The 14,664-nt window shown below is 38.6% G+C and overlaps 1 protein-coding gene across 3 annotated transcripts in view; it reads right to left on the bottom strand.

Annotated features, from left to right (window-relative positions):
* Window positions 1–3,249: 3,249 nt before the first annotated feature.
* RNGTT (RNA guanylyltransferase and 5'-phosphatase) overlaps window positions 3,250–14,664 on the bottom strand; it is a 179,630-nt gene continuing 168,215 nt past the window's right edge. For all 3 annotated transcript variants that reach the window (XM_027896281.1, XM_027896283.1, XM_027896282.1), the window contains 2 exons: window positions 8,893–9,016; window positions 3,250–6,065 (listed from right to left, as the gene is read on the bottom strand). In XM_027896281.1, the coding sequence (XP_027752082.1) occupies window positions 5,902–6,065; window positions 8,893–9,016 (288 nt within the window). In that variant the 3' untranslated portion in view covers window positions 3,250–5,901. The remainder of the gene's footprint in view (window positions 6,066–8,892; window positions 9,017–14,664) is intronic.

Genomic DNA, 14,664 nt, shown 5'->3' with positions numbered 1-14,664 from the left:
AGCATGCGCATGCCTGAGTACATAATTCTATCCCCGAGCTTTTGGAGCTCAGGGACAGTGCAACTGTTAAGAAAAGAAAAATGGCTTACCTGTTACTCTGCTCCCCTGGGACCTCAGCCCACACACTTCAGCTCTTGGTCCTTGGCCCCCTTGAGAGGCAGTGCAGCTGAGTGTCCTGGCTGAAGGGTAGGTCCTCACCTCTCACACCAGCCCTTGCTGCCTTCACTTGTTCTGCCTCCTCCAGTCACCATCTTCTTTTCTTGTGTAAAAAGCCCCTTTTCTCAGAGACACTAATGTCTGCTCTCCTCTCATCTTTCCACTGGAGTTCCCTGTTCACCAGCAACACCTCACCACTATCCTACCTCTTCTGTTCCTCTTTGGTACATCACCTACCACCAGTCCTGGCTGCCTTTCACATCTGTTCCTCCACAAGAGCTAACAGCTAACCTGTAGCATCTGTGTGGTGTCCTTTGCGTTGCTTCCTGGTCTCCAGTTGCTCCCCATGTATCTCCTCGCACTGACGATTTGCTGGCCACAGAAACACTCAGCACCCCCCTCCCAAACCCATAGCTCAGTCTATACTCTTTTCCCAGTCTTTTTCTGTTGAATCATCTTATCTTTTCAAATGGAATTTTTTACTATTTGGATTAAAGTTTCCCATCCATTGATGACCATGTTAGTTCAGAAACTCTTTGAAGCATGTTTTGATACTAACAAAATACTGTTCCTCCAGTGTTACATACTTGGCATTTATACAGACCTATTTAATATAATCTTATTGCCTTCCCACGTTAAGAGGAAGTTCTGAGCAGAAGAGTTAATAAAAATTTAATTTTCTCAAAGTATCATAGATGAATGCTCCTGAACCCAATTTGTGTGCTTTCTGCTAGTCAAAGAGACAGAAAGATACTGAGGGCGGAGGAGGAGGGAGAAAGAGGAGACGAACAGTACTTCTGATTAAATAAATTTCCATCATGGGAGTCAATTTGACTATAATTTGATTTTATTAAAAAATATCTATTATTTTTACATCCAGTGCTTTCTAATAGAAGTGGAAACAGGCTACATTTAGATTTTACTTTAGGTTTCTTTACAACACTGAAAAAACTGTCGTTACTGTTCCCTAATCGAGTTCAATAACTGTCTTCCACATTTTCACACTTCTGGATGCACCAATATCACTGAAAGGTTTGCACTCACGTACCCCCACCTCTACTGCTGACTATGGATTGAATTAAACCAGATTAAATAGAGCCCTGACTGAGGGAAAACTGTTTTGTAAATATCTCAATCAACCTCCAGCCTCAGTCCTACAGGTCTCTGCAAAAGCTCAGCAGACTCTCTCACCAGGGAAGCAGAAAGAGCACTAACCTATACTCCCACTGCAAACATTAACTAATTTATCCAGATGTCAGTGCAAAGAGTATGCCTTGCCCTTGTTTGTACATGAAAATAGGGAGACGGGGTCATGAGGGAGGGAAGGGAAAAAAAGGCTTCTTGCTCATATGCTGAATACTGTCACAGCTGGCAGATGCTGCTTTGATTTCCCTGTGCAAGCACGACTTACAGGGACAGTACTGCCCTACCCATCAGTTCTCAAGGCTGGTGTCATACAGGGATGAGCACACAGGCTTGGAGTGCAGACCTGCCCTCAAAGAACACGAGTGGAGGGTCAGCCACAGGGAACAGGTTTCTCTCAGTCTCACATCTGATGGTGGGACAACTGGAAAAGCAGATAGGTAGGTGTAACAGAGCAACACAAGCTTGAAGAACCACGCTGTAAGCACACAGGGTAGAAATTTGACACTGAAAACACTGGGATACAAGTGAAATTTAACTCCTGCAGGGTTTGTGAGCCTTCAAAGGTGCAGCAGCTCCCAGGCAAGGTTGAGATCAAACCTTATACTATAGTGTAGGAGGAAAGCGGTCTGGCTACTTTTAAGGCATTTCAGCCAAATGTTACTCCCACTCAACCTAACAGAACTGCTTGGATTTAGGATTTGATTAGAGGTCCAAAGGAAAGTAATTTAACAGATGGAAAATAAATAGTTCTTGACCAACTAATTGGAGATTTTTAATGACCTTATAAATTTAACTGACTACTGCAAGAATTTTGATGCTATGAAATTTACCCTAAATAAAATATTTAACACGTTGATCACAAAATCCTAATAACACAGGGGAGTAACATAAAATAATACATCATATTCACTGAAAAAGAATTGAGAGGAAGTACTGGGGGACAGACAGAAATCTGCAGGAGAGATGCAAGAGAAACAAACCTGTCTTTGGCTCTCATTCTATAGATGAATCCTAGGAAATCAGATTGCTGTGCAATCCCCTTTGTGAAAACTCTGAGGTCGTAAGAGACAAGTAAGCCCTACACATTATGAGAATATAAACTCACACCTCTTAGGCACAGAACCAGGGAACTGCCACGCAAACAGGTGGGGATCCTGAAGGACTGCTCCAGAGAACATGCAAGCCAACACCAACTACACAATGGGATGTGCTGTCCCAGGCGCATCAACCTCCTTCGTTAAAGCACATGGAGAGGAGCGCTGAGGGGGAGTTACAGAAGTTAACCATACCTCTCCTGGTGTGCTCGAATGCCAGACCTGGTTTGCATTTGCACTCAAACACTGCAAAGTCAGAAACGGTTGAGACAAGCACCACAAGAATTGCGCACGTAACAAGAACATTCCAGGAGCGGAGGCGGGATCTTAATTAGAAGGAAATTTCAAAAATCAAGATGGGCTTTTTCGTTCCTGAAAAATGCCAGCTAGATAGTTGCAACCCGAAAAAGGAAACTGCCTTATTACAACTCGAATCCAGGAGTTGGTCCAAATAGTTGGGCTACCAGCTCTAGGGTCATGCTGAATGATAAATCATCAGGGAAGACTTGTGCAGACCTCTTGCACAACTTTTTTTATGCAGCAGGACTTAACACTGAATGGGATAAGCTACATAATGTTAGACTGTCATACAATAGTTACTTCAGGCACCATTTGGTTTCTTTCTGGTTCTAGTTGCAGGAAGAGCAAATTGGACTGAAAAATGGCATAATGGATCATGGCCACCATTGGGCTGGGGGGCTCCTACCTGAGAGAACATCCACTGACCTCTGAAAAGTGTGGTTCATTTTCTTGGAGGACAGAACAGCAATAGCAATAACACTGTGGTATCCTGGTGCTTGCACCTGTACCAGGAAAGCACAGGTATCAAAAGTAAACACACCTTTAGGAAAAGTATTTTAAACCATTGACTTTATTAAAATACTTAATACATGGTTTGTAGAGGAATGTACTTACATTTTCTGGAAACTCCACTGAATCCAAATTTTAATTATATATTTAGCAAATGACAAAACAGTGGATGAATTCATGCTGTACACCAAAGAATAGACAAGTTAGGGGTTTTTTTTGTCATCATTATTTTCCTGGCACGGACTCTTCTTTGCTTTTTAGCTTCAATCTCTTGAATATCTAGTAACAGAGATAGGAGGTTAACGTTTCTCACAGCATTAAACCCATCTGATCCAAGTGAAAGTCCATTTGTTTTCACCAGGTTCTTCATTCAACCCTTTCTCGGGAGCTTCCTCTTCCAGAAAAAGCAAAAGCAATTGACCTCTCTAAAACGCTGCAGGCCATACTGCAATAAGAGTTTGACAATCAAATGTGAATATGGAGCTCTAAACCTTCTCAGAGTCATTACTCTTCCAAAATATCCATTTCAAGCTGAGAGTAGAAAAAAAGACACTTTCAAAATACAGGGGCCACAACACATTTGTGGACTTGGTGGAATGCACATGGAAGACAGCTTGCAGTGCTGCAGCTCTGAAGTAAAAGATAAACCAGAAGCCGGGTCTTGTTGAAATACAAGATGCAAGGGCTGGGAAGGAGAAAGACGGAAATAACCCAGACACATCCTTACAAAAATGAAATGCCCTAAGATCAGAGAGAAGGCTGGAATCATCACACACATTGCAACTGCCACGAGCCATGAGGATCAGTGACAAAGTGTATGTTATGACAATCTGAATGACAAGTATAATTTGTGGGAAATTATTTATACTGAGTAAAGAAATAATTGACGGTGTGTTTCAATGCAAGATGCACAGAGGATGCATAGGTTTTCACATCAAATTAATAAGGCTCTTTTTTTAAGAGATCATTTTGCAACCTTGCATAGGTGATTTAATATTTTTCTATAGATAATGTGCAGAAACTATGTACAGTTGAAAGAAAGAACTTTGACGAACACATTATTTTCCCCTCAAGTTTTATCATAGTATAAAAAGTAACTTATATAACTCCTTCAGTTCTCTAAAACACATATGGAATATCCCAGAAAGAAAAGCCAGGAATGCCATCTAAATGATGCCATGTGCATTTATACAACAGGTTGAAACAACTAGGGAAGCCATCACAAAGCACAGTTGTAAAGTTTCCATACAGAAAAAAAATGCAGGAGTAAACTTTGCTTACAAACATGAAAACTCATTTGAACAGAAAAGTATTTTAGTTATAACAAATTAATGACCTTCACCAATTAGACTGCTGAATGGATGGATGACTCATATGCTAAGTAAATGATACAAAGAGCCAATTCAATCCCTGCTTGATAAATGTACAGTAAACTTTAAAATCTGCATTTGGTTTCCAATTAATCCCAGAAAAGAACAACTCCTCCTGTAGACAACCAGACGGCAGCTTCTCAAAATTAATATTATGAACATCTGCCAGTGCACTGCAACAAAAGCCATCAAGGCATTCATGCGCTTCTTCATTTGGTAAGAAAGAAAGTCAGCCAGAGGATGAGCACGGTACCGCAGGACGGCCGACCCCACGTTTGAAAATGAGTGTCCTGTTCCCTGGGACACTCATCCACCACCCCCAAATGACTTGGTTTTGTCCCGCAATTACCTAAACCAGGAGACTCTCTGTCTGATGTGGCTCTCTTCCACTGAAACCACCTTCTCTTTTACACAGGAGTTGCCTGGCATTTCTTTTGCCATTTTGTGTCTGGATGCAAGACATCATTATTACCACTGCTTATTATTCTTGCATATCACAGTGATGTGTACTTTTTAGTAGTATTTACAATAGTATCACTGTGGAGAACTAAGCCCTGTACTAAAAAGTCTCTTTAACAGAGACCTTAATACTAAGGATTTGGTATATTTCTCATCTACAGACAAACTTAAAAGGCAAAGCTAAAATTAGCCCACTATACATTTGGCGTTAGGTTCAAACATGGGGAAAAAGCAAACACCCACCACATTCCCTTTCAAAGGGATGCTATTTACAAGAAAGATTCACCTTTTAATATTTCAACAACAAAAACCCAGCTAATTTTGAAATTATTGTGATCTAAGGCGGCTTAGTTTTCAATCAACAGAGAGCACAAACAACGTTGCTGTTTGCTGTTAAACATAAGTCTCAGAAATGCAGGGAAACTATGATCATAGTTATACTATGGGTGACAAATCACAACCAGTTGAATAACAATAGTAAAAAAACACTTCTGCTATTTTTAAATACAGCTTCTAAAAAGTACAGCATCCCAATGTTTCCTCGGTTCCAGATCGCTGACATTATAAATTAAAGGTGAAAAGAGATCCATATATAAACAAGGCAGCTTTCCACTGACTTCATTGTACTTAGTTCTTGTCTAAACCTTTGGAAATTTATTCTTCAAATACCATAAAGTAAGGTTGAATTTAGCACTTACAAAACAATGTCCTTTTGTATGTGGAATTTGGAAAAACAGAACAAAAACCAAACTCAAAAAACACACACAAGTATTTACAGCAAATTCAGATTTCTTCTTTTCCAGCCTTCACACTTGCAGATCACCTTCAGCAGAACTGTAAACACACCATCCACTGAGACCATGGCCCTACGTTATAGTACGTGGCCTTTTGGGTGGTGGGGGTGGCATAAGTTCAGTGTCAGGGTCAAGGTGGTGTTTTCGTGTCTGTCCTTGAGAAGCTGCTGCACATCTGTCAATGAACTCAAACAGCATCTCCTTCGTGACTGGATTCTGGATGCTGTTGCATACAGCTGGGAACAAAGAACATATTCTCAAGTTACGAAACCAATTTGTTGTAGTTGGCACTTCAATAATTTTATCCCCTCTTTGGAAAACAAATAGCATATTCTGGCTCAAGTACTCAGCCTGAAACATACACTTTCACAAGATGGTTGTGTCAGGAGTCACGAATCTCTGCTTTGTCGCCCAGAGAGCAAAGCAATGTCATGGGCCTTTAGCTCATGGAAATCTCTCTTTCTAAAACTAGCAAAAGGCCTGTGCGTGTAAGGCTTCATGAAGCAACTATAAAACCACCAAGAACTGACCTCCTACTGGGGCCAGCAACAGCAACAAAGGTCTTGTGAGACACGGCTTTAAAACATGCATCAAATCCAAGTAGATAGAAACAAGACAGGCCTAGTATTGAAAAACCTCTGAATTATGGTAACTTATTTTTTGTCATCAGTAAATCCTATAAATACCGCAACCCTGCAGTGCACAGTCATTTTTTTAACCTATATACCCTCATGAGACAGAAAAGCTTGACACCAAGCAAGCAGCATGTCTAGCACACCAGACCATATGATGGAGAAGCATCCACGGTGCTGCGCGATGGCCAAGGCACACACGTACAAGCACCCTGGAGTATTGAACTGACTGCCCAGGTCACCGTTTGTAAATAATGGCCCATGGGATTTTATGGAACAACTAAAAAGGCTTGCTTCACTTAAAAAAAAATTTAATACTTTTCCTATGTAACTTTATATTGCCCTAATTAATCCTCCCGAGAGAAGGAGAGGGAAAAAAATAAGGAGAAAAATTCAGTAGGAATCCTACAACTATCTTGGAAGAAAGTACAAAATGATTAGAGGATAATTGATAGCACGTAAGCACAGATGCAATTTTCATGCAAAACAATCTACTGACACCCCAGAGTACTAAACAACATTAAGACTCCTTAAAATGTACTTACAATATAGCATTGTTACGAATAACAATGACTCTCAAAACTCTTCCTCTCTATCTGCAGAATTCCAGAATCATTCAAACGATTACTTTGTAAATAATAAAAAACTTTCCTAGCATTATTTACAATTATCTCATTATTTTTGGTGAAAGGTGCTTTAAGAGTTGCATTGTATTTGACTTGAGCATTTGGGAAGCATTACGATTACCAGTAGTTTAGGAACAGAATTTGTGCCACAAGGGAGCTGGTATAGATCTATATCAACTTTTAAGGGCTGCCCTCGTGTAATCACTCAAAAAGCCCTTCTCTTTTTAATTTGAAACTATAAAGTCCAAAAGCAAGACAGAAACAGGTTCTTATTTTGTTGCTATTTCAACAGTGGGGAAAAATAAATAGTATTTTTCATCAAGAAAAAGCTAATAGGGGAGAGAGGATCTAGAGAAGGGTACAATGGAAGTCTCAAATAAGAAAGTACAATTTTTGGAAATTTTGAAAAACCAGTCAAAAATGGAAATTTAAAGCCAAAAGAAAACTTTCTGGTTTGAAAATTCGTATGGAAAAATTGAAATATGTCTTACAAAAAAGTTCTTCCTGTAGCGTTTAATTTTCTTTTAATTTTAATTTTTAGGAAGTTCATTATATTTTGGCAGAAAAAAGTCAGTAATAACATAACTGCCCTACAAATGGAGAAAATGGGAGAGAAAAAGGGCAGATACATATGCTCTTAATAACAAAGGAAAGAAGAATATGCTACTCAGCAAAGAAGAGAACACTCCAAGGAAAACAAACTATTGGAACACTAAGGTGAAACAGAGAAGAGAAATTCAGGTCATGGTCACAAAGAGATGTTGTACTTTTTTGTGGCCCATTCCTCCTTTACAACAAGACTGCTCAGCAAGCATTTCAGCTACATTGTGTGCAGGTCCCCTAAGGTGCTGACAGATCTATTATCTCCTGGCAAAATGACCACATAGTGTTTATTCAAGAAAATCTACTCACTGCTCAGGCAGAAATACAAGTAGAAGGTTTCAGAGAAAATCCTACATCATCTATGCATGCCCTAGGAATTAGCATGGTCTTAAAAGTGATTAAACTTCATTTTGAAACTAAACAAATTTAAGCATCAACATGACTATTGTTATTCAGCCTTGCACACACTTTTCAAACTTTTACACTTCCCCTGAAAGTAAATACCACTTAATTTACAGTATTTGAGAAAGCATTTTTTGGCGGATGAACATAAAAGTCTCACGATTCCGCAGGGATATAACCCCACTTTTCATTTGTTTTCCCTCTTCATTGTTTTACAGCTATTGTTGAAACCTAAGACGACATTTTTCTCCTATTAATTTTCTAGCCCATCTGCCAAATAATGGTTTTGGCATTTTAAATAGAGGTGGAATTCTAGTGGATTTTTTGTTCAACAAATGCCACTCATAGCATGCCAGTTTGCACTACATCCCAGCAAGCCAAAACAATGCTAGGAAAGGATGTTAGTTAGTTAACTGCTGTTGCAATCCCACTGTAAATACAAACTTTCTTGGCTCTGACCTAAAAAAAGGCATGCCCTGCCATTTAAAGTTGTCTTTGTGCAAGTGTTTGCAGTTCTACAAAGACTTAGGCACTTGCTTCTGTGTTATCTGTTAAATACTGAATCAGAGTATTGGTTTAATTGACTTCATCAAATAACCCTGCAGCCAAAGGATTTGTGCTGTATAAAAGCTAAAGCTGACATAGCATTTGCAAAACGAGACATTACTGTAAGAAGTTAGGGAAGCTAGGACTCACAATAGAAATGAGAACACCGAGTGCCTTTCCTCCTTAAACCAGAATGGGGTTAAAAATTTAAAATTTCAGCCTGAGAAACTTTTAAAGTAAATTATTCTACTCACCCATGGCAGTGCTGTAAGCATTTGGAAAGCTTTTGTCTATCCTCTGTCTCATGAAGACCCAGCTGTTGTTCTCAAACTTGCACTCTATAATTTTATTGTCATACTGTTTCAGTTCTTTTGTCACCTGTATTAAAAAAAAATAAATTGTTTGGGATAAACAGATTTTAATTAATTTTTCTTTCTTTCTTTTAGGGATAAATAATAGAAGATCAAAAGGTGCCTTGCATTTTTCAGCAACATGCCTCCATCCTACACAGAAAAACTGCACAGATTACATCTCCATTATACATATGCTCAGCTACTCAACATTTTAAAAATACTTTTCGAATCTGCTGTCAACATAAAGCAATTATATTATGCTAAAACATCAGCAGTGCTAATAGAGGGGGAAAAAGTCACTTCTGGCCCAAATGCAAATAGGTTTCCATGGGAATAAACTGCTTCCAGTATAAGTGATACTGCCAGCCTAAGTGCACGAAATGTATTATCCATGTTTTATCAACCTTCTTTGTTGAAGGTCTCACAGCCAAATGTCAGATTTCAATACCAGAAGGAGCTTAGGGAAAATCATTCCACTCCTTACATTACTGAGGTTTTTTATTTTCTTTCTCTTTTTTTTTTTCTTTCATTTGTCTTTAAAAATTAAGATCGTAACTCCAAAAAAATGCAGGATTTCAAATTACATATATTCCTTCAGGCCTCTCTTCATTGATTCATAGATTTGTCAGCAGCCAATATTCTGAGCTATCTGTCTTTCTATTTGTCAACACTGTGTGCTTTGGAAATGTAGTTTATATGCATTGGACTTCCTAGTTGTTTTGGCTACTTCATCCTATGCATCATAATCTACAATACAATGCAAATTTTTCAAGTAACCATGGTAACCTGAGAATCTTATCTAACGCTTTAACAATTTTACTCATATACTTCACTTTGTTCCAAAGGGCCTCTTCAGCAGTACAAAGCTGTATTTAACTGCTAGCTGTGTTTAGTTGCTACAGTTTACTAATGCAAAGCTGTACAAGGTAATATATATAACACTTTGGATTCAGGATCTTATGCATAAGCACTCTCATAAAAGGGACAGGTTATTGCAATTCATTAGCATAATTTTTCACCTCTGTTGTCTACTTGCTCCTGAGCGGTGACACGGGAATTTACTACTGTCAGAGGGATGCAGATTTGAAAAAGGCCATAACTGTCTCCAGACAGCTTAATAGCACATACAGTGGAAAACCCCATGAACCTCTTTTCCATTAATTCCCAGATAAAACCAAGTAATTAATGAAGTAGTCCTGAGCGTGGACCAAGCCCTCCTATACCACACAGTACTATGTATGTACTATACATACATACAGGATTTATCCTTAATTTGATAAGCAGAATCCTAACATTCTTCTTGGTGTTTACTCTGAATACTTGTGTTCATTCCTGGACAGGAAGCGGTGGGATTTTACTTGTCAAGTGAACATGGCACTAAAAGAAAATTTTGTTAAACTCGCTCCCAACTGAGTCCTGTCCCACTGCAGGACTGACAGAGTTTGATTCAGGTTTTCGTATCACACACTATTCCTTCATCAATTCCATCACCTGCAAAAAATGACTTTTTCCTCAAGTGATTTACTCCTTAAGTGAAGTTTGTGTCTTTTGCTGACGATCACTTGGATGAAATCAGCCGATTGCCGAGATCAGCAATCTTTCCCTTTACAGCACAGCACTGCACTTCTTCCACCCATGCTGAAAAGCTATATACAGTCCAGAGGTTTGACTGACACACATTCATTTATGTTCCATCAGGTGTATGCAAGAAAACACAACATCCTTTTCTAGCACACTATGGAAACATAAACCCAGGAAGTAACTCTTGGCCGTGCAGTGCATTGGGAAGACATATTATTTTGAAAACAGCTGCTTACTGGAAGTGGGGGCAGCAGGGGGTACAGCCACATGTCTGTTTTTCAGCCAAAGCAGGGAAATGTTAGAAAGATCACCTGCTAGACAAAGAAATGCATAAAACTGCAGGCAATGACTTCTACCAACCACCCAGCTCATAAGGCTTTCTCATGGCTTATCATTCTTCCAGTGTTCAGATGCTCAGAGTAGCAATAAATTAGATGGCAGCTTTATCTGACTGTGGCAATTAAGCAATATTATTAACTATCGAGAGACTTGCTTGGCCATTCATTAGCAATCTGGAAGATAGATCTTTCCACAAAATATGAACACCTGCCAAAGCATTGACTTAAATGAATTTTCCCTTTAGAAAACTGGTGATAACAGTCTTTAACAATTGCAAGTTGTAGTAATTACTTTACAAAGGAAGAAATATAGCACCTACTTCTCCATGTACTTTGTTAAGTGACCTTAGTCTTGTAAAGGTACTTATTGTAATATTAAAGAACATTTTAGGAACTGCTGGGCATTTGACTAAGACTACAAGTATTCTGAGCAAAACACACTTTGCAGCATTAAAAACACTCTTCCCCCACTGCATCCTAGTAGATTTCTAAACAGGTATTGTTTACACATAGGACTGAACCAGCCCATAGCAATACTTGTATCCATAATTCACACCTTACATCTCCCTGTCACGCCCATGCTACTCTGTGGTATTTCAGCTTCAAAGTGAGACAGGAAAGCCGTCAAATTTAACGGTCTTGAAACCCCTTCCCTTTGGAATTCATTCTGAGTTGTTTAAGGCAGAGTCTTCTGGATTCTGCTTTTGCAGTATGGCTTTCATCCCTTCTTCTCCCCTTAAAGCATTACACTCTACAGCACTATTTGAATAGCGCACCATCACTTCTCTTCCCGAGAAGTACTTCTCTAGCTAGGGCTTCACAGAAAGTGAATTAGGAACGATGGTTGTTCTCAGACAAAATGCTTATCCTCAGTTCTGGTTCAGTGCCAATGCTTCTGCCATACTGTTGACAAAATGCCTTGAACCGGCATTCAGCCATTTCAAGATGGAAACTCCCACACACTAAGGACTCCATGGAGCCTGCCTTTATTAAATATTTATTCCTTAGCCTATTTTCAGACAGGCAGTCAGAATTAGAAGCCCAGAGGATCAGGTCTTGGACACAGGGCTGTCAGGTGGTGTGCATCAGAACAGTATCATTGGTCAGGGCAACAACTGTATCCTCGGCAAGGACAAACACCAAGCTGTGCACTACTTTCTTTTCAAAAGGAAGGAAATTGTTCCTCAGCAGCAACGTTCACCGTTCCTGTCTGTATTTGATCAAATTATCAGGAGCCAGCCTATTTGCACAACAGAAATAATTTCAAAAAATACAGATGAGCATCCTCTTGGAAGCTTATTCACTACATTACTGCTAGATTGCAGGATGTAATTGGAAAAAACCGAGCTTGAGCCGCATCCCCATTTCAGCAATAGTTCATTATCAAATCAGACTGGATGTAAGACAAGACATTGCCTAAGAATGTCAGATTACATGAAGATGACAGCTATCTTCCTCTCCCTGCTGAGAAAGGCTTCCCACTGCTATCATCATCTGGGCCATTCACTAGGAAAACCTTCAGTGGGGTAAGCTTATTTCTTTTTCTAAAAATGATGACACTCAAGGCTTAGGAAATCTCCCATTTTGCAGTCTCCTTCCATCCCCTGTGTTCTGAAAAAAATTTCAAAATATATTAAAAAGTAAAATATCTAACCCATCTCAAACTATCTTGCCTGGTTAAATAATGGAGTCATTTTGAGTTGAGTAACAACATGCAGCCACATTTTATGGTAATTTAGAGTAAAATGCGAAAAAACTCCAACCAATATATCCAGGTGAAAAAAGAGAAGAAACCATTTATATTGAATGTAGCTAGCTCTAGCCCCCTGAACATGCCTGCATTATCTCTGCTGACTACTAGCTACTCTGCTAACACTTTTCTGTGTATATCCACAGTGCACCTGATCATTAGACCTGGTCCATTATTCCACTCTCCTTAATTCCAAAGGAGAATGACATTCCTGGCCAAGCTGCTACTTTATATAAGGGTTATTAACAATAAAAATTTAGATTTTTAAGGCAGTTAAGTAAGTATTTCAGGAAGCATGTCTACAATGGACACGTTTAAACTTTACAAATACATCTACCTTCCCCATATCTTCAGAAAGAAAAATGGAGATAAACTTTTAAATAAACAAAGACTTGGCTGAAAGAAGCCCTATTTTTCCATATCCAGGTTTTTTTCAAAGCTATTGAAATGATTTTAGCTTAGCAAATAATCCCCTTTCAAGAACGTGATGTTTGTAAGCAAAATCTTAAAACATTCTATTTCAAATGCTTTCTTTCTTTAAATGCTTTTTTGCTGCACTTTCCCCTCTATTACCAAACATTTATAGAAAAGAAAAATGTTCTTCAATTCACCTATTTCTATTCTTATTCCACATCCCTAGTCATCAGCCTATTTCTAAGATCCCAGAAGATCATAATAGTAGACAGATACAGAAAACGTTAACTTCCATGAGAGAACAAATGAAAGAAGGCAGCAGTTGAAATCTTGTGAAATTTAAAAGATCTTTATTTCTAAATACAGAATTCAAAAATAAAGGGAACTACAACACACAAGCAAGATACATTCTAAATGTAATGGTTTTCTATTTTCTGAGAAAAATCTGTCTTTTCTTTTTATAGCTGGCATGTGCAATGAAGGCATTTCTTTTTTATATGCTCAAGTACACAAACTGTTTGTTTTCTTTTTTTAAAAACAACCTCCAATGCCTGGAGGGGAGAAAAGTTTAGAGCTAAGAGCAACATCTGAAGATCAGGGAGATGCAATGACAACAGTCAGGGAACAAAAAGAAGAATTACACGGGAATTTGAGGAAACCAAGAGGGGTCAAGACTTCCTGAAGCAATAGGATGGAGAAAGAAAAAATAAAGAAGCATCAATCACAAACAGCTTCTGAAGATAAAAAGATAAGCCAAACTCAAAGCGAGATCATGCAGTTATGAGAGCCCCCAACACTTACAGGGCATAGGGTAGCACCTAACACACATCCCAAGTTGTTAATTCAGTGTTTCTTCCTAATTATTGGACAATTTGTTCAGATGCTTTTAAAGAACTTCTTTCCAAACTCACATAAAGTATCTCTTGACCTGTTTTTCACAAAATTCTCAAAGAATATAAAAATTTAAGAGATAGTTATTAAATGCCTGTTTACATCATTAGTGTACACTGAACCACAAATATGAATACTGTAGACTGCAAAAAGTTAATCAGTTAATCTGATTTGCATTTTTGTTCAAGCCCAAACAGATTCTGGAATGGGATGCCCAGGGAGGTGGTGGATTCTCCATCCCTGAAGGTATTTAAGAAGAGACTGGCTGTGGCACTTAGTGCCATGGTCTAGTAACCACGGTGGTAGTGGATCAAGGGATAGACTTGATGATCTCAGAGGTTTTTTCCAACCCATCCGATTCTATGATTCTAATGCAGCTTAACATCTACTTCTTAATATGATTCAAGAGATTATTTTACCAAAACCATAGATTTGTTGCTAAACTAAATACACTGATTGTGTTTCCTTTTAAGTAAAATATTACCCAACAAATGATTATCAGCTTGGGTAAACAGAGTGCAGTTGATATGGTTATTTAACATTAATGAGGCCTTCTAAGTGTAACTACATTGCTTCTTGTGTACATAGGAAATGGAAATGCTCCAATTTTGAGATGTCATTCCTGAAAAGGAACATTAAGAAATATAGAAATTTTAGCATTTTTGTTCATGCCTAATTAAACCACAATGCTAACACCAA

Source organism: Empidonax traillii, unplaced genomic scaffold (genome assembly GCF_003031625.1).
Source record: "Empidonax traillii isolate 1590-97213 ecotype Southwest subspecies unplaced genomic scaffold, ASM303162v1 scaffold491:size805508, whole genome shotgun sequence".
Classification (NCBI taxonomy): domain Eukaryota; kingdom Metazoa; phylum Chordata; class Aves; order Passeriformes; family Tyrannidae; genus Empidonax; species Empidonax traillii.
Note: the sequence above shows the minus strand (reverse complement) of the source record. Positions and strands in the feature narration are given on the sequence as shown.